The 23461-nt window shown below is 43.2% G+C and overlaps 4 protein-coding genes across 14 annotated transcripts in view; 1 reads left to right on the top strand and 3 right to left on the bottom strand.

Annotated features, from left to right (window-relative positions):
• LOC118382024 (arf-GAP domain and FG repeat-containing protein 1-like) overlaps positions 1 to 3751 on the bottom strand; it is a 45665-nt gene extending 41914 nt beyond the window's left edge. For 2 of the 8 annotated variants that reach the window (XM_035769038.2, XM_035769151.2), the window contains exon 1: positions 3342 to 3729. In XM_035769038.2, the coding sequence (XP_035624931.1) occupies positions 3342 to 3508 (167 nt within the window). In that variant the 5' untranslated portion in view covers positions 3509 to 3729. Of the gene's footprint in view, positions 1 to 3341 lie in introns of all 8 variants that reach the window. The other 6 variants (XM_035769208.2, XM_035768927.2, XM_035769314.2 and 3 more) reach the window with 6 other exon arrangements.
• Positions 3752 to 5615: 1864 nt separating this feature from the next.
• LOC118381920 (39S ribosomal protein L44, mitochondrial-like) lies at positions 5616 to 8369 on the bottom strand. Its single transcript, XM_035768833.1, has 4 exons — positions 8149 to 8369; positions 6702 to 7170; positions 6397 to 6575; positions 5616 to 6181 (listed from the first exon to the last, which is right to left on the bottom strand). Exons 1-4 carry the CDS (start codon positions 8322 to 8324, stop codon positions 6007 to 6009), a joined length of 999 nt encoding a protein of 332 aa, XP_035624726.1. The 5' UTR covers positions 8325 to 8369; the 3' UTR covers positions 5616 to 6006.
• A 458-nt stretch (positions 8370 to 8827) lies between these two features.
• LOC118381675 (mitochondrial fission factor homolog B-like) lies at positions 8828 to 14209 on the bottom strand. 3 transcript variants are annotated; one of them, XM_035768618.2, is made up of 8 exons: positions 14028 to 14209; positions 13154 to 13368; positions 12789 to 12961; positions 12363 to 12454; positions 11432 to 11596; positions 10648 to 10704; positions 9811 to 9901; positions 8828 to 9695 (listed from the first exon to the last, which is right to left on the bottom strand). In XM_035768618.2, exons 1-8 carry the CDS (start codon positions 14048 to 14050, stop codon positions 9564 to 9566), a joined length of 948 nt encoding a protein of 315 aa, XP_035624511.1. In that variant the 5' UTR covers positions 14051 to 14209; the 3' UTR covers positions 8828 to 9563. The 3 variants fall into 3 exon arrangements, with proteins under 3 accessions (XP_035624511.1, XP_035624569.1, XP_035624632.1); XM_035768676.2 differs by lacking the exon at positions 11432 to 11596; XM_035768739.2 differs by lacking the exons at positions 10648 to 10704; positions 11432 to 11596.
• A 4904-nt stretch (positions 14210 to 19113) lies between these two features.
• LOC118381499 (multiple epidermal growth factor-like domains protein 6) overlaps positions 19114 to 23461 on the top strand; it is a 108773-nt gene continuing 104425 nt past the window's right edge. For both annotated transcript variants that reach the window (XM_035768526.1, XM_035768471.1), the window contains exons 1-4: positions 19114 to 19405; positions 20964 to 21098; positions 21466 to 21575; positions 21749 to 21853. In XM_035768526.1, coding sequence (XP_035624419.1) covers positions 19323 to 19405; positions 20964 to 21098; positions 21466 to 21575; positions 21749 to 21853 — 433 coding nt within the window. In that variant the 5' untranslated portion in view covers positions 19114 to 19322. The remainder of the gene's footprint in view (positions 19406 to 20963; positions 21099 to 21465; positions 21576 to 21748; positions 21854 to 23461) is intronic.

Raw genomic sequence — 23461 nt, 5'->3', positions numbered from 1 at the left:
ATCTGATATGGCTAGCCTATAGGCCTACGTTTGGTAGGTAAAGTCTAGGTAGCATACACTTTACAGTTAGGCTACCATCTTCTTTTTTCACATTACACAGTCAGAGACAGTGTGAACCTCTTCAGAGGAGCCTGTGTGTCTGAGCTTAGAAAATAATTCCATTATCCCACATCAAAGTTTAATACTACAGCACCACAGGGAAATTCACAGAGGAATCCCTGCAGAACCATTACAGAGATGAGAGAAGGGCCAAACTGTCCATCTGCAATGATTATCACACAGTGTTCTCACAGTTGAAGCGCACCCCCCCCCTTAGCTACCAAAACTAAGACATGAGAAACACTGCCCACCCAGATAGTAGCATTTAGGCTAGACCTCATGATGCAAATACACACCTAAAACTGATCCAGTGTGTGTCATAAGAGAAAAGGGTTGTGGTGCAGGAGAACAATTCTGACAGGAAAACCCAACACGGAGACAGGTGCACCTTAAAACCAGACTGGGAAGCTGCCGAGTCAGTCTCAGTTCCCCTACCTCTTTACGGAGCTATGGAGGACTTAATAAGAGAGTCAGGGAGGGACACACACACTTCACCTTTTCTGTCTTTATTAAGCTAACCATTACCCTCTAATGGACCATGACAGGTTGACCTCGGTGAGGCATTGAGGGTAGAAAAGCTAAGCCCGGCGACTGGCGTCTCACTGGGCAGCTTTGACGAAGTAACCAGGACATTACAATTAACAACTTATTGAATTAACGGGCAATGTGGTTGTGTTTATTTCTGAACAAGGTTACACAAGTGTCTCCACAAAGGGCTCGGCAAACAGTGGTGGCCTGGGAGGAATGGCTACAGCAAATCTCATAGACAAACTGATAATAGTGAAAAATGGCTGAATGTACTGACTAGCACAACATGGGTGGTTTCAGGCCTAACTGTAAGAAAGAGTGAAAACTGAAATCCCCCAAAGACTCGAGAGGAAAGATGTTCTTCAAGTGATAATTAAAAGATGAGCATAACTACGTCATATAGATCTACTACAGAATATTATAGGCTAGCAAACCAGGGAGGGATGGGGTCATTTTCATCTCATTTTCATGTCTGCAGGAATTCCTTCAATGGCGAAAACAAGCTTTATGCTGTTGAAGACACCTGATGTTCTTCAACCTAGCTGCAAAGCAGCAAATGATTAAAGGGAAAGAGGATACCTAGTCAGTTGTACAACGGAATGCATTCAACTGAAATGTGTCTTCCGCATTTAACCCAACCCCTCTGAATCAGAGAGGTGCGGGGGGGCTGCCATAATCAACATCCACATCTTCGGCGCCCGGGAAAAACACTGGGTTAACTGCCTTGCTCAGGGGCAGAACAACAGATTTTTACCTCGTCACCAATGACGTCCTCTGTTTGAGATATGTAACAGGTCATTCGTTACCATGCATTCAATCACCAGTCATTGCCAGATTCTGAACAAACAAGGTCAGGTTGACATGAAGTAGCCGAGTGGCACATAAAAATCAAAAAAATTATCTTGTTTTATTCTCTGTCTGTGTGGTGTTATTTTCCCCACAGATCTTTTAAAATACATTTCCTCAACAATATTTGACATTTAATTGAGATTGCATTATTTTGTTGCGGGTAGGAATGAGAAAAGCACAGCTTCGGTCCCACTAATCCTCAAATCCCAAACTATACAGATGCTTGGTTACACAAGTGTACAAGCCAGAGGTACAGCATCAACCTTGCATCACAGAAATACTGTAATGTTAAATAGTCAAACGCCATTTTGCAATTGAGTTGCCCCTATGAACTGCATAGCTTGGTAGATGACACTTGTTTTAATAATGGTCAACTTTGCCTGGCTTGATAGCTAGCTGGGTGGTCGACCAAAACAAAAGCTGTGTGGTGGGCGAAAAAGAAAAAAAATTCTAGCTAGCCACCCAACCATGTGCAGGCTACTCTCAGACTAGGCGTAACATAGTAAACCAAAATCTGGCACACTGAAATTAGTATGATATGTTACCTTTGTTATGGTTACATAAGATAGAAGGTTAATCTCCAGCAAAAAAATATACTTTGGTATTTGTTTCACTAGTCCATTGTTGATATAGTCCCTAAATGTTTTGCATGTCACAATCAAGTTTTCAAGATATATATCCTTCAAAATACAGAAATACAGCCAGTATTTATTGATACATTTAGCCCCATATGAAGCGAAACGCCTCATCCTGCTGTAAGTCTGTGTGGGACTATATAAACAATGGACTAATGAAACAAATACCAAAGGATGGTTTTCGGGTGGAATTTTTATTTAAGTAGACTCAGCAATATGACTTAGATGCAGGAAGTAAAAAGCATAGTGGACGTTGGGCCAGTAACTGAAATGTTGCTAGATCGAATCCCCGAGCTGACAAGGTAAAAATCTGTCGTTCTGCCCCCCCCACAAGGCAGTTAACCCACTGTTCCTAGGCTGTCAATGTAAATAAGAATGTGTTCCTAACTGACTTGCCAAGTTAAATAAAGGTTAAATAAAAACATATATATATATATATATATATAACAAAACTACTAAGAGCATTGAAGCATGAGGCTCCTTCTCTGCTGTTTTGGTTCCCTGGCTACCTACATTTCTGTGTGTGTGTGTGTGTCTCCATTTTTCAACTTAGGCGCACATGTGCTCCTTGTAAAAAAAAGGTCAGTGTAAAGCCCTGCATACGAAATGTAACATTTTTCGTTCACTATGTTACATCTACTCCTGAGTCCAGGTTGCAGTGTGAAAACTACTGCAGCAGGTGACACGTTTTTTAAAATGATACTCAACTTGTCCACACATCTCAAACTCGCTAAACACACCCATCTCAGTCTGGCTTCTCGCCTAGATACCTTCACATGTAGCAGTTTACAATTTAGTTAGGTACAGTGGCTAACTAAACTGATTCACGCGTTAATTGATTTGATCCAGCTAACGTTAGCTTCTGTAGCTGACTACTGTACTGGTAAATTGCCGTTACAGTATGTGGCTAGTATTAGGCTACTAAGCTCGCCGGTGGCTAAGATATGCTAACTGTATCTGGTTATTTAGCGAACTATCATATTCTTGTACTGGATAAAGTCAGATTAACGAAATATATCTAAAACGTTATTTAGCTAGCTATAGCTAGCACAGCAGACACCCAACCCACAAGACAATTTAACCTCGAAGTGGAAAGAGACAGGGAGGAATGGATTATAGCTAACTACTTAGCTAACGGTTAGCTAGCAAGTAACTAGGTAGTTAGCATCCTGAATGCGGCCTGTCAACGCGGAATGAAAAGGTCACTCATCCAATCACATTTATACTTACAGTATGCCAGAGCAGGAGGTGCAGACGAAAGACCCCACCGTCATGTTGGCATAGGTTGGGCCGCGCTGATCGCAGTCAAAGCACTTTCTGTTAGGAGACAAACTCGTCATTTCTCTCAGCATCTTCAGGTGTTTCTCCTCCTGCTTTCTTTTCGCACTCGCCGCCATGACTGTTACAAATAGGGGAAGGACACAAAACCAGGGAAGGATGGGGAATTGCAGGTAACGGGAAAAGCTTTTGCTGCTAAACGGGTACCTACTCTGAAAGGAAGAGTGGCTACTGTGACTGTCGGCTGAACAGGAGGCGTTGTAAATCAAGAGAGGAGAGTCACGCACTGCACGCTCCTGATTTCCATGGGTTTACCAGCGCCACCCAACGGATTGAAGCTTATCATTTCATGCGGCCGAATTCCTGGCACTTTCCTTTTCATGATACCAAGAGGAAACACCCCTCTCATCTCAAACGTCTCTAGATGTAAATCTATTATTAGTCTATCATTAATTGGAACAAGAATTTGAATATATCTTCTGAGAAAAGAAAAAATACATATATTTTTTTAATTTACATTGTGGGACATAAAATACTGTAAAAACAAGAAATCAGCTCCAAGTGATTTTAATTTAAGAAATCTGTTCCCAAGTATTCCCACACATAATAGAGAGACACGTGATCATAAACACAAACGTAAGCAAGGTTTGAAGTGATTGTTTTAGTCTAACATTATATCTCTTTGGGCTTCTTGCGGTCAATTTGCAGTCTACAAATAATTTGTAATTATGTTCCAGCCCTCCGACCATCAGCTCAACAAAAGAATCGGCGGCTGAATCTATTGATTATCCCTGGAATAGAAGATGTCAGATATGTGTAGAAGATTTGTAGATGACAGAGATGTGCAGAAGATTTGTATGTCACCTACTGTACCTTAGGCGACGATGTGTTATAGATTTCAATGATCGTAAATTGCTTATTTATTAGTGGTGGAACACAATTTGAGAGTGTGCTATTCTCACTGATTTTCTTATCATTCAGACAAAAATCAGCACATAATGTTGGGGTACATACAGTGATGGGCTACTGCATTGATAGTAAATGAAAAGGCTGTTGTGCTTGCATGCCCCATGTGAGTGACTGTGCTTCACATTCATGGCCCCTACTGTTTAAAAACAAGTGCTGTTTCCTGGAACTCCAAGGGTGACTCGGTCCCACTGAGTAGCCTACACCTGAGAGATCTGTTTTGACAACTTACCTTGGAGGACACTGGCTTAACATAGGTCAAGAGTACTGGGCCTGTATTCATAAAGCATCTCACAATAGGAGTGCTGATCCAGGATCAGGTTGCCCCTCTTATTCATTATGATTCAAAAGGCGAAACCTAGATTAGCACTCCTACATTGAGATGCATTTTGAACACGGGTCAAGAAACGTCAGTCTATCAATACAAATGTATCAGCGCAGAAAAATAAGTGCAGAATCCAATGTCAATTTTAAGACAAAATACAAATGGACATGAATGAGAAGGAGGATGTAACCCTTTCTACCCTGCTCTGTGATCCTAGTGATTAATATAGTAAGCTGTAGGCCTATTAGGGCTGGCCTACACTTTCTGCCTGCAGAAATTCTCCCCCTAAAGGCAAAATGACAGCTTCAATAAAGAATTGATGAGAAAGAATGCAGCTAGGCCCACAGGTTCTGCTGCCAATGCTGAGGGACCAGGGAGGGTAGCACAGTTGGCATGAAGTGGACCAGATGGAGAGTGAAACAAGTGCATATTTCACACCCACATATAACATCACTGTTCAGCCATGCTAAGTTTTGCCTGCAATCACTACAGATAAAATACTTAATTTGAAACAAAGATGAATTACAGAATCCAAATACTCTCTGTAAAAGTAATTTGATGTAAAAGACAAATTACCCAGTTCAGTTCTATAGCAATTATCCAGTTGTTCCCATACTGTGCAAACAAATGCACAAAAGTGCATTTGCAAAGTGCTAAAACGGGTGTCTATACTGGCATCACTTTTTAAAGTAAAATACAGATTTAATAAACCAGGCCAGACACTCAAGCCGAGTTCTCACCCCAAGTTCTGCCGATTGGTTGCCGTGGCATTTGTGGAGGATAAAGGAGGGAGCCACATCTCCCACTATGGATGTCAGAGACATTGTCCTGGCAACCAATCACAGCAGGTGATCCTGACTAGCCAAAAATGACTTGCCAACTTAGTGTCTTGGATTCTGCTCTTGTGAAATCAATCCAGACACTTTACACATTGCTAAACCATGTTTTTTTTATAGAGCAGACTAATGTCAAACATCAATAAATAACACCTAATAATAAGCAGACAAGGAGAAACCAAAGATGGTATGATACACTTTCTTTGTAGAGATGTGCTCAGGGATACAGATTTATTATGGACATGAAACATTTAGCTTTTAGATCAATAATCTATTACACAAAAAAAACAATATTTTGCCCAAGGACAGTCCTCTAATTGCAAGGCTGATGAGACCACATAGTTTGGAGGATAATTCCTATGTCTGTAGGTATGAGTCTGTCAGAGATCGGTCCTGATAGGCTAAGGGAACCACTTGACTTTGACCCTTTGTTGTGTCAAGAGCTGTCATCAACTGATGGAAGACATTGTAGTGCTTGGGGTGACGTCCTTTAGCTGCTGCTGAAGGATTGGAGGCCAGGAGCCTGAGGCTGCTCCGCTGCAGAGAAGTCACAGGGTCTCCGGTTCTCAGTGTAGCCATAGAGTTTCCTCAGGGCCACGCGCGCCGCCTCCTCCTCCGCAGCCAGAACGGTCTCCCCTGGAGCCTCGGCAAGGAGCTTCTTATCACTGAGGACACATACTCACTCAGTAACATGATCAACAAACAAATAAGTGCCGGCAGAACACTACCACATACCTCACACATACTCCATAAGTAATGCAAAGAGTTTGTCCTGACCAGAAAAAACACTTTCAGTCCTGGGACACAGCGTATTCCTGGTCAGGAAAATCTCCTGACTTTATCAGGAGGTGTACTGATGGGAGTGACCAGCGAGGCATACCTGTACAGCCCTACAAAGTAGAGTGGGAGCACAGTGCCGGCGCCAGCCGACCTGGTGAGGCGAGGCTCTGGGAGGGCCATGTTCCTCTTGGACAACTCCTCCACCAGCAGCCCCATTGGGTTTACCACCGACCACATCTCAAAAAGGTCTTTCCCTACCAGCTGAGTGACCAGGAAATCCTGAAAGGACAGAAGAGGGCATGGGAGGTGTGATCATCTTCAGTTACACAAAAAAACTAATGTAAATTTGAGATGATTAATCATGACTGTTGAGATGGGTGTTGAAAGTTGTAAGAATCTTCTTACCCGAAGGAAAAGTCCTGCTCTCTCAGCTCCACTGCTCTCATGGAGTGCTCCGATCACAGCGAGGAACGTACTGTGCAATACTTCATCAGGGACCGGGAATTGAGCGCTCATAGTTAGGTCCTCAATGGCGATGTTCTGCGCCACAAGGCACACGACTGGATGACTGGTCAGGTGCGCGACAATGGCGACCACTCCCATGCTGGGCAGGCTAGGGAAGCTAGCCCTGCACCAGTCAGACAAGAAGCTCTTGGTGAACTCCAAGCCCTGTCTGTGCAGCTGAATGTTGTCCCCCAGGACCAGAGCGGCCATTTCAGAGTCCACGCCGAGTGCCTGCCTCCTCTCTTGCTCTGACTGAATGTAACAGGGGTTCACAAAGGCTGTCTTCAGGAGCTCCGGGGAGAAACTTTCTTTAAGGCGGCTGCTGAATGCCTGGACTTCTGCATGGTAGTCCCAGTTAGGTTTTTGAGCACTAGGAGACAGAACATCAGGAAATTCATAATGAAGATCACGGTACATGCAATCAGTATGTAGCTAAGATACTGACAGGTGTATAAACTTGAGCACACAGCCATACAATCGCTACAGACAAACATTGGCAGTAAAATGGCCTTACTAAAGAGCTCAGAGACTTTCAACGCCTCGGTCAAATGTAAGTGCTGTTATTGTGAAGTGGCAATGACTAGGAGCAACAACGGCTCAGCCGCAAAGTGGTAGGCCACACAGCTCACAGAACAGGACCGGCGAGTGCTGAAGCGCGTAAAAATCATCTGTCCTCGGTTTCAACACTCACTACTGAGTTCCAAACTGCCTCTGGAAGCAACATCAGCACAAGAACGGTTTGCCTGGAGCTTCATAAAATGGGTTTCCATGGCCAAGAGGCCGCACACAAGCCTAAGTTCACCATGCACAATGCAAGGCGTTGGTTGGAGTGGTGTAAAGTTCGCCGCCATTGGAGTCTGGAGCAGTGGAAACGTGTTCCCTGGAGTGATGAATCACGCTGCACTTTTTTGTTTATTTTTTAAACTTTATTTAACTAGGCAAGTCATATTAATGGCCATGATTTTGGAATAACATGTATGACGAGCAGGTGTCCATATACTTTTGTTAATTTAGTGTAGTCTGTTCTATATTGGCTAGCCAGCTAATTTCCGTATTTATTGTCAATTGCTCCAGATTCTATAGCCCATGTCCAATCGATTATCAAATTGATCCTATTAGGATAACTGACTTACCTAGTTAAATAAAAATTAAGAACTCAAGAACAAATTGCTATTTACAATGACGGCCTACCATTAGGCCTCCTGCGGGGACGTATTGCATTGCATTGGATAACGAACAGGTGCACTATTTATGCCAACTTTCTTATCAAGCTAACCATGAACACAAATGGCCTTGACCCCTATGATGCAAAGATAACGTTACCTTACTAAGATAGCATTTTACATACCGTGGCTTAGGTGGTGGAGGCCCTTCTATCTTCAGCTTTCTTTCCATCAAAAGAGTATATGCTTTCATCCATCGCTTCTTCTCTCGGGTATGTGTAAGGAGTACATTTCTACAAACATGTTGATAGTGAATTCCAAATGTTAGCACACCACGATTTACAATGTATCCAGACGCCATGACAGTTTTCTGATGGTGTGTGACTATGAAAACCTTCCGGAAAGCAACCATAAAGCGTCAAATTAGTTCCAGATTATAAACGGTTCCATTTTACGTTGTAATAACATAGTAATAACAATATACTTAATACTAATTAACAATGTTAGGCAGGGAGTAATGACCTACATTTAGTTCAACTAGTAATTTCATTAGATTTAGCAGTAGCTTGGTGTTTTTATAGGCTAACTTACACATTCTGTTTACATCTGATCACAGGGTGATCTGTTCATGCAATTTTTAGTCTATGACATTTCAGATTTAGATGTGAGAATCGTTCATGAAGTAGTTTGGACATAGTACACTACTTTTTCTAAGTCACTTTAGAAAAGCTTTATTTTTCTTACGGGTAACTTTAGTATAGTTTAACTTCTTTCAGTGTGAAGTAATTGGTCAACTATATTTTCAGAGTAGCTTCCCCAACACATACTGGTAACAACTAATATAACTAAACTCAAACATCCAAATGAGCCATTTTGTCATTTATTCCAATAAAATTGCATGACTCTCAGCATAATATGCTGGTACATTACAACTGAAAACTACAACCAATTTGATAACATTGTGCTTCAGCCCGAAAGTTCTTGGTAAAAAAAAAAAGATAAAATATGAGAAAAAGCATATCATGCTTATGGCTTGGTGGATATGGGCCATACACAATGAATAAATAATAATAACATAATGAAAGGTGTAATAGCAACAGTGTGACTTTATATTTCCTTGCAGTACTATACATCAGTTAAAACCATGAGTCAATTTTACACTATGTATTATCTTACAATATAACAGCAGTGCTTCACAATATATATTTATTTTTTTATCTTTTCACATCATTCCAATTCCCAATAAATATTTAACCCATTTCGATGCGTCTCCACCGTGGCTTATGATTTCATTTTCTTTAGACCTCTTATCTGTTGGAAATACCTCAGGAGCAATGATAACAACTGAGTAACATGAAGAAATATTTACAGCCGAGTCATTCTTTGATTCTTAAGCAAAAGAAAAAATATAGCATTGTAAAAAATCATTACAAGTACATGTATACAATGAAATGAAATCAAACATCCCATTGCCCAAGAGCAAGGCTGTCCAGCACTGTGGCTAAATGCAGAGAGTACATTTTTCTACCATTTGAAACATAGAAGAGGAGGGGAGAGGCTATGTTCTCCACTCTCGGTCAGTGGTTCCGAGGAAAGGATTCTAGCGGCGGAACCAAACCCAGCTGTTGATAAGCCAGAAGGCTACGGTGACGGAGTACATGATCATCTCACGTTTGGCCCTCTCCTTGTTCTCCTCTTCTATGAGCTGGAGCCTCCGGTTCAGCTTTATGATCTACAGGCACACCAATGACAATCACATCAACACCACCAACCAATATAGCCAAAACAAAAACCGCTAAATGATATACCTTCCGTAGAAGTACAGTCAAGACGTATTAGGAGCAGACCTGACGTCGAAGCGTTGCTGCATCTACGACAGCCATGTCATCAGGAGCCATGGAAACATCCAGAGTAGTGTCTAGAGTGGCCAGGTTAAGCCTTGGGTGAAGAGAAATAAACCAAACACATCCTGGTTAACCATTTCTTTCATGGATCAGGCATGATGATATTTCTGATCATTGATCATAATATGACATTGAAGTTCTCAGCTTAATGATCAATGATTGAACTATTGTCAATGTATTTCTATTATAAATAAATTCACAATACATTGACAATGTTCAATAGACCGGCATTACTCATTGCCCAACTATCTTTTCAACTAATAGTGGAAACTTTAAACATTGACAGCAATGGCACTCATCCTCTGACAATAACTACAGCCTATATCAGGGGTAGTCAACTCTGACTCTACAAGGTCCGGAGCCTGCTGGTTCTGTTCCACCTGATCATTATCTGTACACACCTGATGTTCCATGTCTAAATAAGTTCCTGATTAGGGGGCACAATGAAAAAAAATGGCATGGAACTGGCTTGCTGAAGAGGTAGCCTAGTAGTTAGGGCATTGGGCCAGTAACCGAAAGGTTGATAGATCGAATCCCGGAGATAACAAGGTAAAAATATGTCGTTCTGCTTCTGAACAAGGCAGTTGACGGTCTAAGAACAGTGGGTTATTGTAAATAAGAATTTGTTCTTAACTGACTTGCCGTTAAATAAATGTTAAAAATAACAACTAAAAAAGGGTCCAGAGTTGAGTATGAGGGGCCTATATTATGAAAGGAAAAAGAGAGAGGAGGAAATGGGAAGAAAGAGAGGAGTGAAGTCTACGTGCCAGGTGGAGTTACCTGGATTCATGCAGGGGGTTAGAGGTCGAGGCAGACCCCCCTCGCAGTGACGGCTTGCTGAAGAGGGCAGAAACAGGGAAGGGAGAGAGGAAGCAATAGAAAGAGATGGAGCAGCACAAAAAAGTACAGTCTCACACTTACAATCCCAAAGTCTCTCACATTCACTCAGGTCTCATGACTTCGATCATGCAGTGTAAAACAGACCTCTGTAAGACTACCAATATATTAATCTCCAAAACACTAACTTCTCCTCAGAGGAGACAATAGACGTCACTATATAGGTTGGCTGTTGACAATGCTTGATAATGGCCTTACAACACATGGATAGAGCAAGAAGAGGACTAATTTAAAACGGACTGTTTTCAATGAAAATATGACTGAGATCTACACACTACTCTCCTATCACAGCTCAATAACAGCACATCAAGCAAAGTCAATCTTGATTTGCAATGATAAATATACATCATGACATATTAATAGTGTTACTGAATGTTAGAAATGACCAAGTGTTTCCTACCCATTGCCCCAAAATAAATGATCAAAATATGGTCAAGAAAAAAATCATTTTGTTCATCGAGCAAATATCCAAATTCAATTATCGTAGATTTTTTAAATTGTCCAAATTGCCGAGATTTGATGACCCTGTCCACACGAAAGAGACAACAGCAGGTACTTCATTGTCTCAGAGAGAATTAATACAATTGTACTGTGTTGAATTTCGGGGTTAATCTCTGCACGGTGAGCAGAGTGGGAGAGATGACCTTAAGAGGGGTCATGGGATCACCTGCGGTGGTTCTCGTCCAGAACCTCCAAGACCTGCTGGTAGGCCCGGCGCGTGGTGGACTGGATGAAAGAGAGAACGCCGCTAGCGCTGTACAGGTTCTGTTCGTCCTCGGCCATGGCGAGAGGGGGGAAGACGCGGAGAGGGGCTGGGGGGAACGGGGTCACACTGCCCCCACCAACATGAGTGGCCAAGCCAGAGAAAACAGAGCAGAGAGAGAGCGAGAGAGTGAATAAGAGGGAGGGGAAAAAGACCATCTGCACTTTACTCACTGAGCAGAGATAACAGCCACCAAAGAGTGACAGATGGTACTGATGGGGTGATGCCAAACAGATCATACTAGTGCACCATTGAACTATACCTAACCCTCTACCAGGAAGGGAGATGCAGAAACGAAAGCATGGAAAGGTCCTAATTAAAGGTCCCAATGAATCATCCCCCACAAAGATGCTCTGAACAAAAGAGGATCCCCAAGGACTTTATATAGTGAAATAAGCTTTGCACAAATTAAATGGCTCTATGCCAAGTTTACTGTAAGGTGCCTCTCCCTGGTACAGTATAATATATTAATATGTTAATAGTGAAGAGAATTAAGAGCAAGTTTTAGTACCATGCTCAGGACAGGAGGAAACTACACTACCTTCACAGTGACACAGCATTGCAACAGCACTGGGTGCAGACCCAAAGACAGGTTCCAACCAAACAGGCTACAGAGTGAGCAACAACACCGTTGAGATACAGACACCCAACTACAGCCAAGTCTTTATCACAACAAACAGAGAGTGAGAGATGGACAAACAGGTCAGCAGACAGGGGAAAACCACTGGACAGATGGGAGAAAAAGGACAGGCTTCCAGAAGAGGAGAAGGGTGTGGTGGTGGTGGATTGTGCATGGCACTACTGGCGTGTGGACCACAGTTGATAGGCTACTTACGTTGAATCGTTTCTGGCAATCTGGCCATTGTGACGGACAGTGGTGTTCTCGCTGGCTGAACGTTCCCGCCGCAACCGCCCTTGCAAACGCACCTATGAGAAGGGGAGAACAGTTAAATACTAATATCCTCTTCCTGTAAAATACTGACTTTGCCTTCACATTCAAATAATCTCCACATTCAATGTAGAGGATGTGGTTCTGTGAACTAAGATCACAAGACAAATAAATGGCCATGCCAGAGATCTGAACATTTGTGTAAGCTCAAATAACTAATGTCTAAGCTTTAGCTCAAAGGGCTAGCACAGTCTTGAGTTGCTTGGGTGACCAGGGTTTGATACTGCTTGTTCACACATGCCTGCCCTGGTCCATCACATCAACCCATCAGTACTTTCTCTGTTCATCTCTAGACTCTCCAGCCTCCACTACCTCCTCACTGGGCTGGGCTGGGGCTGCACCGCGCTCCATTTCCATGAAGTCCAGCGGCCGCTCGTTGAGGGTGAGGACCCGAGGAGGGGTCTTCAGGGACAGGCTCTCTAGCGGGGTGGACTGGATCAAGTCCAGGTCTCTGGGCCTGGGGAACTGAGAGTCCTCACTGTCTCCTGAGAAGAGCATGCAGGAGGGGTGTCACATAAGGGCCAATACAGGGTTATGTTTATTAACACTTGAAACCTAAAACAGTTTGCAATGGAAAATGAAACTCGTGTCTGGGAGAACATCATCGATTGAGCCTAATGAACATAGTCCACGAGTATCAACACTACAGAGACCCTGTGGAGGACCAATGTGGCTACCTGACATTACGATCCTCTCTGGGACCTGCATCATGACGTTGTGCAGGTCATGTGAGCCTGCCTCGGGGTTGTCATGACCATAGGGGCCAATTTTGAGCATCTCTGGAATCCTCATGCGCTGGCTGATGCCCTCTGTGTACTCCAGCTCATAGTGGATGCGGTTCATCTCCGCCATCTCTGCAGTGGGAGAGGGGAATGCTGCTCCGTTCATTTGGCTGAAAAATATTTTTAAAAGCGTCATTTACTTTCAATATCAGCAAACCCAACTAACTGGTTACACAAAATAGTTTGGGATTCCCCTTCACAACAATAATACAACGACAAGCAAGTTTCAGTTTATGTATTAAGAGAAGAGGCGCAAAAATAAAATGCTTATAAATGTAGCCACATATAGGCTTATTTTTAACTAACTATACCCCAGGAAACCTTGATGGTGATGGTCTTCGTCATTGGATTAAAATATAACGAATGTTCGCGATGCTATCATGTGATAAGGATAAAAGGAGCATCTGAATCAATGGCCTGAATGTATCTCCACTCTCCAAATGAGAACCACTTACTAATAGCTAGTATTTTCACCAATGAAACCAAAATAGACCTTGGATGGCTGGAATATCAGCAAAAAATAGCTGTCTAGGTATCAAGCTGGCTAGCTAGCTAAAATAGCTATCTAGATATGTTGGTGCGCTTAGTGTCTGTAATGTTTACCCATATAAAGCCCCATAAATGCAATTCCAAATAGTATTTAGCGAGTAGCAAGCTAACTACTGACTGCGGCCTGACCAGATACTTTGAAATGTCGGTATGACAGGCAGTTATCTAGCACGCTAGCTCAATTTCTAACTGGTAGTGGTAGCTACCTAACTGGCCTTACCCTTTGGTTTGTTCTTCTTCCATCAATTAAATATACGTGCAAAAATGGATATGGTCCAGCTGAAGATTCAAGAGTGCATTACAAATGATGTAGCATCCTTATATGTTGATTCCAGGAAGCTGAAAGGGACAACAATGTACACTGCAGCCCTGAACGAATGTAGTGGATGGGGACCCAAACCGGAAGTTGTTTTACGTCACATGAAAATGATTGTTCTTGGTACAATAAAATACCTGTTATAATATCTGTTGTAATGATTTCTGCAGTGTTGGAAAAAGTACCCAATTGTCATATTTGGGTAAAAGTAAAGATACACTACATTTAAGTCATTTAGCAGACGCTCTTATCCAGAGCGACTTACAAATTGGTGCATTCACCTTATGATTCACCTCACTACATGGCCAAAAGTATGTTGACACATGCTCATCGAACATCTCATTTCAAAATAATGGGCATTAATATGGAGTTGGTCCCCCCTTTGCAGCTATAACAGCCTCCACTCTTCTGGGAAGGCTTTCCACTAGATGTTGGAATATTGCTGCAGGGACTTGCTTCCACTCAGCCACAAGAGCATTAGTGAGGTTGGGCACTGATGTTGGGCTATTAGGCCTGGCTCGCAGTCAGAGTTCTCATTCATCCCAAAGGTGTTCCATGGGGTTGAGGTCAGGTCTCTGTGCAGGCCAGTCAATTTCTTACATACCGATCTGTATGGACCTCGCTTTGTGCATGGGGAATTGTCATGCTGAAATAAGAAAGGGCTTTCCCCAAACTGTTGTCACAAAGCTGGAAGCCCAGAATCGTCTACAATGTCATTTTATGCTGCAGCATTAAGATTTCCCTTCTTTGGAACTAATGGGCCTAGCCCGAACCATGCAAAACAGCCCCAAATCATTATTCCTCCTCCACCTAACTTTACAGTTGGCACTATGCATTGCGGCAGGTAGCGTTCTCCTGGCATTTGCCAAACCCAGATCGTCAGTCGGACTGCCAGATGGCGAAGCGTGATTCATCACTCAGAGAACCTGTTTCCACTGTTTCAGAGTCCAATGGCAACAAGCGTTACACCACTCCAGCAGACGCTTGGTATTGAGCATTGTGATCGTAGGCTTGTGTGCAGCTGCTCAGCCATGGAAACCCATTTCATGACGCGCCCGACGAACAGTTCTTGTGCTGACGTTGCTTCCAGAGGAAAGACGATTTGTACGTGCTTTGCGCTTCATCACTCGGTGGTCCTGTTCTGTGAGCTTATGTGGCCTACCACTTTGCAGACTGAGCTGATTTACACTTCACAATAACAGCACTTACAGTTGAAAGTCACTGAGCTCTTCAGTACAGTACATTCTACTGCTAATGTTTGTCTATGGAGATTGCATGGCTGTTCGATTTTATGCACCTGTCAGCAACGGGTGTGGCTGAAATAGCCGAATCCACTAATTTGAAGGGAGTCCACATGATCCCGTAAAATACTACTTGAGTAAAAGTCTAAAAGTCTATAGTTTTACTTTAAGTATCAAAAGTAAATGTAATTGCTAAAAGTATCGAAATTAAAAGTATAAATTATTTCAAATTCCTTATATTAAGCAAACCAGACGGCATCAAATTCTTGCTTTTTTAATTTGAATTTATTTGAATTTATTTCATCTTTATTTAACCAGGTAGGCAAGTCAACAACACAGAGTTACACATGGAGTAAAACAAACATACAGTCAAAAAATAAGTCTATATACAATGTGAGCAAATGAGGTGAGATAAGGGAGGGAAAGGCAAAACAAAGGCCATGGTGGAGAAGTAAATACAATATAGCAAGTAAAACACTGGAATGGTAGATTTGCAGTGGAAGAATGTGCAAAGTAGAGATAGAAATAATGGGGTGCAAAGGAGCAAAATAAATAAATAAATACAGTAGGGGGAGAGGTAGTTGTTTGGGCTAAATTATAGATGGGCTATGTACAGGTGCAGTAATCTGTGAGCTGCTCTGACAGCTGGTATTTATAGTTGTCCACATATTCTAAGTCTGAACCGTCCAGAGTAGTGATGTTGGACGGGCGGGCAGGAGCAGGCAGCGATCGGTTGAAGAGCATGCATTTAGTTTTACTTGTATTTAAGAGAAATTGGAGGCCACGGAAGGAGAGTTGTATGGCATTGAAGCTCATCTGGAGGGTTGCTAACACAGTGTCCAAAGGGCCAGAAGTATACAGAATGGTGTCGTCTGCGTAGAGGTGGATCAGAGACTCACCAGCAGCAAGAGCGACATCATTGATGTATACAGAGAAGAGAGTCGGTCCAAGAATTGAACCCTGTGGCACCCCCATAGAGACTGCCAGAGGCCTGGACAACAGGCCCTCCGATTTGACACACTGACCTCTGTCAGAGAAGTGGTTGGTGAACCAGGCCAGGCAATCATTTGAGAAACCAAGGCTATCGAGTCTGCCGATGAGGATGTGGTGATTGACAGAGTCGAAAGCCTTGGCCAGGTCAATGAATACGGCTACACAGTATTGTTTCTTATCGATGGCGGTTAAGATATCATTTAGGACCTTGAGCGTGGCTGAGGTGCACCCATAACCAGCTCTGAAACCAGATTGCATAGCGGAGAAGGTATGGTGGGATTCGGAATGGTCGGTAATCTGTTTATTGACTTGGCTTTCGAAGACCTTAGAAAGGCAGGGTAGGATAGATATAGGTCTGTAGCAGTTTGGGTCAAGAGTGTCCCCCCCTTTGAAGAGGGGGATGACTGCAGCTGCTTTCCAATCTTTGGGAATCTCAGACAACATGAAAGAGAGGTTAAACAGGCTAGTAATAGGGGTTGCAACAATTTTGGCAGATCATTTTAGAAAGAAAGGATCCAGATTGTCTAGCCCGGCTGATTTGTGGGGGTCCAGATTTTGCAGCTCTTTCAGAACATCAGCTGACTGGATTTGGGAGAAGGAGAAATGGGGAAGGCTTGGGCAAGTTGCTGTGGGGGGTGCAGTGCTGTTGACCGGGGAACGGGTAGCCAGGTGGAAAGCATGGCCAGCCGTCGAAAAATGCTTATTAAAATTCTCAATTATAGTGGATTTATCGGTGGTGACAGTGTTTCCTATCCTCAGTGCAGTGGGCAGCTGGGTGGAGGTGTTCTTATTCTCCATGGACTTTACAGTGTCTCAGAACTTTTTTGAGTTTGTATTGCAGGAAGCAAATTTCTGCTTGAAAAAGCTAGCCTTGGCTTTTCTAACTGCCTGTGTATATTGGTTTCTAGCTTCCCTGAAAAGTTCCATATCACGGAGGCTGTTCGATGCTAATGCAGAACGCCATAGGATGTTTTTGTGTTGGTTAAGGGCAGTGAGGTCTGGAGAGAAACAAGGGCTATATCTGTTCCTGGTTCTAAATGTCTTGAATGGGGCATGCTTATTTAAGATGGTGAGGAAGGCATTTAAAAAAATAACCAGGCATCCTCTACTGACGGGATGAGATCAATATCCTTCCAGGATACCCCTGCCAGGTCGATTAGAAAGGCCTGCTCGCTGAAGTGTTTCAGGGAGATTTTGACAGTGATGAGTGGAGGTTGTTTGACGGATAGCCCAGGGCACACTCGAACATTCAGACATAATTTACAAACGAAGCATGTGTGTTTAGAGAGTCTGCCAGATGAGTCAGTATGGATGACTGTGGATGTTGTCATGTGCATGAATTTGAGTATTTTCCTGTCCTGCTAAGCATTCAAAATGTTTTTGGTGTCTGGGGAAATGTATGGAGTAAAAAAGTACATTATTTTCTTTAGGAATGTAGTGAAGTTAAAATAAATGTTGTCTCACATGGTAGGTACCTATTAACCATAGGTCAAAACATATTTGAGCGACTTTTTTATTGTTTGATCATAAGAATGCATCGATTTTCCTAAAATGTTGCCTGGTGTATTATTAACTGGTACAAAAAAACTGGTACAGAGATTTAGAGGGAAATCCAGAGAGTTAAAGAGAGTGTGGATGCAGAGATGATAGAAGACACTGTGAAAACGCTCTACAAACTGCTGGAGAAGATCCATAAGAAGGGAGGAGGAAATAAAGGGGAATGTGTTGGAGGAGGTAGGGAATGGAGAACGCAAAGGAGGAAATGAAGAAGAGGAAGGAGGGGGTATAGAGGAAGGAGAAGGTGGCAAGGCAGAGACAGGTGGCGGAGAAGGAGAATCTGAGGATGGAGAAGAAGTGGGAGTAGGTAGAGCTGAAAGACAAGGGGCTAGATAGGCAGAAAGAGAAACTTGAGAAGAAGAGCAAGAAACCTGAAATATTGTTGAAAGTTGGAAAGTTGGAAAAGGAGAAAGAGAAATTAGATAGGAAGAATACGATGGTGGAAAGGTTGAAAGTGGATGTGAATAAGAGAAGGTAGCATATTACAGGAACAGGAGAGATGATGAAAAAAGACAGAGAATGAGATGTTAATCTTATTCTTCCTCTACAAAATAAAAGTAGATGTCGAAGAGAAGGCAGAGGAGATGCAGAAAGTGGAAGTGGAATGGAAGTGATTGAAGGAGAAGATGAAAGAGAGAAAGAGGGAGAAAAACAGAGAGAAAGAAGTGGGGAGAAGGGAAAGTGCAGGAAGTAGAGAGAAACACACACACACACAGCCATTAATGTCCCACTCTGCATTCAGTACCGTGAGCCTACATTTTAATTAACATATGAGAAAACTGCAAATTTGCGTAGAAGGGCAGTCTCCTGTAATACATAGCTATTAATACATTCACGACAACAACACTGGAGATCGCTGTTTCTAACTCAACGAGGTCTAATATAAACGTCAATAAACTCCAACAAACCACTATAAAATAGGCCTATCGGTTCCAGAGAAAAACGAATATAGCAGGAAGGTGTCAAAAGTCTTAGGGTTGGTACACTTTTTTGATCTCGTAAAAAAAGGCCGCGAATGGATGAGTAATCAAACCAGTCAAAAGGCTACACTTTTCATAGATTAAAATACACCGTTGAAAAGCTCTAGGTAGCGGAGAGCTAGGTAGAGATGGATCTCATTAGTAATGATAGGGACCCTCTAGTGGTCCTGGGTGGTACTACGGCACTATTGTGAATGGAGCCCATACGGTGAAGGGGGATGCAAACTGAGGGACAACAAGACCTTCTCTCAAGCTCTCCAGCCAGATACGGTACAATCTTGTGGCTGGAGACGAAGCATTGTAGTCTTGTTTCGGTGCGTTTTCAGTCGGAGACAGGATGCACATGATTATTTGACGCGACTATAGGAGATATTTACCTATCACCACATCATTCTTTACTTTGTGGTCTTCTTCTGTGTGAATTAATAATGTTCTTGGACATTTTAATTTGGTGTATGATAGCACTGGACACCACGCGCATCGCATCATCTCTGGAGTTACAACCTGACATGTGAGTGACTTTAGAGTTGCACGACTATTTTATGTTGAATCATCTAATACATGAGCACACTATAGCCTTCATGTGACACATGGACATTTGAGTCTGTAAATAGTCAAATGAATAAAGGCTTGGTTTGGTATTTGCGGCTCTTCAATGGTAATGTGTTATTGCAGCATGGTTCAATACGTTTGGTTAAAGGGATCACCCACAACCTCTAATCATGGTTATTAGGCTTTGTTGTCACTGTTTTCTACTGTTGAATACAACATATCTGTATAATTTACTCTTGTCTTTTTTGACTGCACAACAGTCAACTGGATGCATTTGTCCTCTAGGCGTCGCTCTTTGTGCACCTCACGTAAAATGTACCATATTATACGTTACCCTGCAAACATGACCACTATTATACTGAGGATGTAAAGGAATGTGCATTTCTCAAGAGATTTACCGAAAAAAATTAGCGTGTGCTGGACGCGCATGCAGGAGTGTTTTTTCATGTAGGAGCCTTATACTTCTCTCAGCTAATTAACCTAGCCTGCTGTCTATTGAACCCAGATGGTGTGTGCAGATGCAGAAATACACATTTGGACAAAAGTGTGTTATAGATCCCTGTTACGAAAACATTTTGATATATTTATTATGGTATGTAGATATTCAGTTGTTCAGCTGCTGATTCCCTTAGCATTTTCGTTGGCAGACAGACAGACATGCACCAAGTAATGCACGCACACACACAAATACAAGCACACACACATTCTGACATGTTTTCTCTTATGAGATTGTAAACTGGTATTGCCTGGAGGGTTTCATTGGTTGTTTATTGGGTATGTGGAACACTGTCCAAGTCTAGCAGAGTATTTGAGAACATGAGTCTCTGGAATTCTAAAGGAGAACAGACCAAAACCCAGACTACAGATGCAGATAGAATGATTTTACTTTATGGAGCCACAGCAGGTCAATGCACAAGCTGTATAGTGTGCCTTGAGCTAAACAATGAGATACTCCTAACAATGTCCAATTGTCATTGCTGAACTCAATCCAATGGCTCATTTCCCAGGTCTATCTGGTGCTGTGAATAGACATAAGATAGCACATCTAGGTAATGTATGTTACTGTGTCTGTTGGAATGTGTGCATCTGCTTCCTCTTGGATTGTGTCAGTGTTTCCCCTGTGTTGGCGTGCTCCCTGGTGACACACACACACACCTCATCTGGGGGGAACACGCTGGGCACCTGTCAAGACGCTGGAGGGTCTGGAGCTGCTGGGTGGTTCGTGTTGAGGGTCAGCAACTCTGGTCCGTCAGAAGGGGAAGAGTAGCAACTCTCTCTCATGAGCCTCAACCCTGACCCTCTCCTGTCCTGTGTCTCACGAATCACTTGAAGGATATCTAAACCGCTCATCTCCATTTTTACTCCATTGTAAATCAGTGATTAAATTGATGACAACAACATGGTATATACCAATGTAGCCCTTGTACCCAGAGTAATTATAGTGTTACTACACAGGTAACTTCATGTAAAGTGTTACAGACTGAACCGTCCTCTCCGTCCTCTCTGTGTCTCGGCAGGCCTAATGTGTGTGCGGAGCAGGAGTTGTCCATGCTGGGTGCACGCCAGCCCTGTGTCCAGGCCTTCACTCGGATGGTCAAGGTCTGGAAGCAAGGCTGCACCGGCCACCGCTGGTGTGTTGGCTACGAAAGGAGGTGAGTGGCACATCTTCTCCACGACCCTGTTGTTGTTGTTGTTGGATAGTTGTACTCAGTCTCTCCTATCATAACTGGGCTCATACAGATGTAGGATCTTCATTTGAGCCAGTTTCATACAGCAGGGAAATAGTCCTGCAGCCACAGGAAATTTGAATTGTTATGTGGATTATAAATCATGGACATTTTTTTAGGGTTTGAGGGGAAATCAAGTCTGACATTTCAAAGTGGAAATTACAAACTTCAGAAGCCTTTTCAAACCTCAAATACACTACAAGTTTAACATTTCCTGCATTGCAGGAAAGTTCTCCTCCAGCAGGGTGATCAAATGAAGATCCTTCACCTGTATGTTATTTCCTTTCTGCAGAACAGGCTACTACACAGCCTACAGGCAGGTGTACAGTATGGATGTGCACAGGGTGACCAGGTGCTGCCCTGGGTGGACACAGAGGGGCAAGGAGAGGGGATGTTTGCACCGTGAGTTCAAAGACAAACATTGGATATTATTTTCATATTAACACATGTATCTATGGAATAATGTAGCGCTATCGATACATATGAAATGAATTGATCATGTGTTGTCATGCCCATGATGTGTCTGAGCATTTGCAGGTGCTACTGAAATGACTGATGTGCTTTGTGCTCTACAGGGGTGTGTGCTGCTAATACCTGCTTCAATGGGGGCAGGTGTGATGAGGGAGGTGACCAGATCTGTCAGTGTCCTGTAGGCTTCCAAGGAACACGCTGCCAGTATGGTGAGTGAGTCATCACGGAGTCAGAGATAGAGAACATGTTGTGGACACCTTGCCATGGTTTGGGGGGGAATTGTGAGAGAATTGTAAAGAGAGTGAGAGACAGAGAGAGCGGGAGAGAGAGAGACAGGGGGAATGAGTGAGAGCGAGTGAGAAAGAGGGAATGAGAGGCCAGAGAGAAGCACAGATGCCTTTTTTCGACTAAACACTTCAACACTATTGTAAAGGTCAACATTTTTTAACCTTCAGTGTCCACCCTGTACCCACTAGCCACCCCTTTGCGGTGTATTCTAGAGATTGACCTACATGTATATCCTTAAAGGAGAGCATACTGTTAATGTTCTAATGGACACAGTGCAGACCTTGTGCTTTCACTTTGAACAACATACATTTTCCTTTCCTGTCGTTGCGATCGGCAGTGGCCGCTCGATGGGGGTTACTGGGTAATTAGAGGTGGCAGAAGTGCACTCTGGGAGAAAAGGGGTCCTTTGAAGGCTGGTGCCCCAGGCGCTAGGGGGCTAACTCAGCCCTGCCTCGGTCCTCTGTCCTACAGTCTGCTAGCTGGATCCTACCCACCTTGCTTCTACACCTGCATTGCTTGCTGTTTGGGGTTTTAGGCTGGGTTTCTGTATAGCACTTTGTGATGTCAGCTGATGTAGGAAGGGCTTTATAAATACATTTGATTGGTTGATTGATAATGAGGGCGTGTGCAGTTTGAGGTTCTCACAGATGGAACAGACACTGCCTGTCTGGACACCAGGGCCCGTATCCACATAAAGTATTCCCATAGAGTAGGAGTGCTGAAATGGACAGGAACATGATCTGTTACAAGTAACATGATCCAGAATTATTCTTCCTGTTTTTAACATTCTCATGAACATCTCTTGGTCTGCTCTCCTTTCTCCCTGACCCTCTGACCCCTAACACTCTGTCATCCGGCCAAAAGCGAGAGGACAACGCTTGTTAGTTGATGTTCTAAGGAAGACTCCCGCCAAGAGAGAACAGAGAACAATTAGTTACAACCCCTTCCCATGCTCATGCATGGACACACACACACACGCACTCAGGGCAGCACACATTCAGGCACAACACACACGCACTCAGGCACACACATACACACACACACACACACACACACACACACACACACACACACACACACACACACACACACACACACACACACACACACACACACACACACACACACACACACACACACACACACACACACACACACACACACACACACACACACAGCAGGAGGAAGGTCCTGCCAGGGGATCTCTTTGCTGCTCTTCCTCCGGCTGTGACATTTCACAGGGACACATCAGTGTTTGTTTCTGGTGGCTGTCCCGCTCGTTTGTTTGGAAAGAGCTGCTTTGGTTTTCAGGGAAGGTTGAACAACATAGGGACACACACAATAATCAGGTGACAGGAAAGGGGGACACAGATTTTTTTTAGCATCCTGTGATTCGGTTCCCTCTGTGAACACAGCAGCTTTGACCTCTTTCTTGTTGTTGTTGAATTTTACCCCCTTTTTCTCCCCAATTTCGTGGTATCCAGTTGTTAGTAGCTACTATCTTGTCTCATCGCTACAACTCCCATACG

This window comes from Oncorhynchus keta, chromosome 1 (genome assembly GCF_023373465.1).
Source record: "Oncorhynchus keta strain PuntledgeMale-10-30-2019 chromosome 1, Oket_V2, whole genome shotgun sequence".
Lineage (NCBI taxonomy): Eukaryota > Metazoa > Chordata > Actinopteri > Salmoniformes > Salmonidae > Oncorhynchus > Oncorhynchus keta.
Note: the sequence above shows the minus strand (reverse complement) of the source record. Positions and strands in the feature narration are given on the sequence as shown.

Bases quoted from the DNA above. Each gene is read 5' to 3' on its own strand.
- LOC118381920 (XM_035768833.1), bottom strand. From the start codon at position 8,324: ATGGCGTCTGGATACATTGTAAATCGTGGTGTGCTAACATTTGGAATT. The intron at 7,171-8,148 runs GTATGTAAAATG...TCTGTCTCCTAG, and splicing joins CCTCCACCACCTAAGCCACG to TGCTCAAAAACCTAACTGGG. The intron at 6,576-6,701 runs GTAAGAAGATTC...CTGTCCTTTCAG, and splicing joins GAGCAGGACTTTTCCTTCGG to GATTTCCTGGTCACTCAGCT.
- LOC118381675 (XM_035768618.2), bottom strand. From the start codon at position 14,050: ATGGAAGAAGAACAAACCAAAGG. The intron at 13,369-14,027 runs GTAAGGCCAGTT...AATATTTTTCAG, and splicing joins GAAGAAGAACAAACCAAAGG to CCAAATGAACGGAGCAGCAT. The intron at 12,962-13,153 runs GTAGCCACATTG...TGCTCTTCTCAG, and splicing joins AGAGAGGATCGTAATGTCAG to GAGACAGTGAGGACTCTCAG.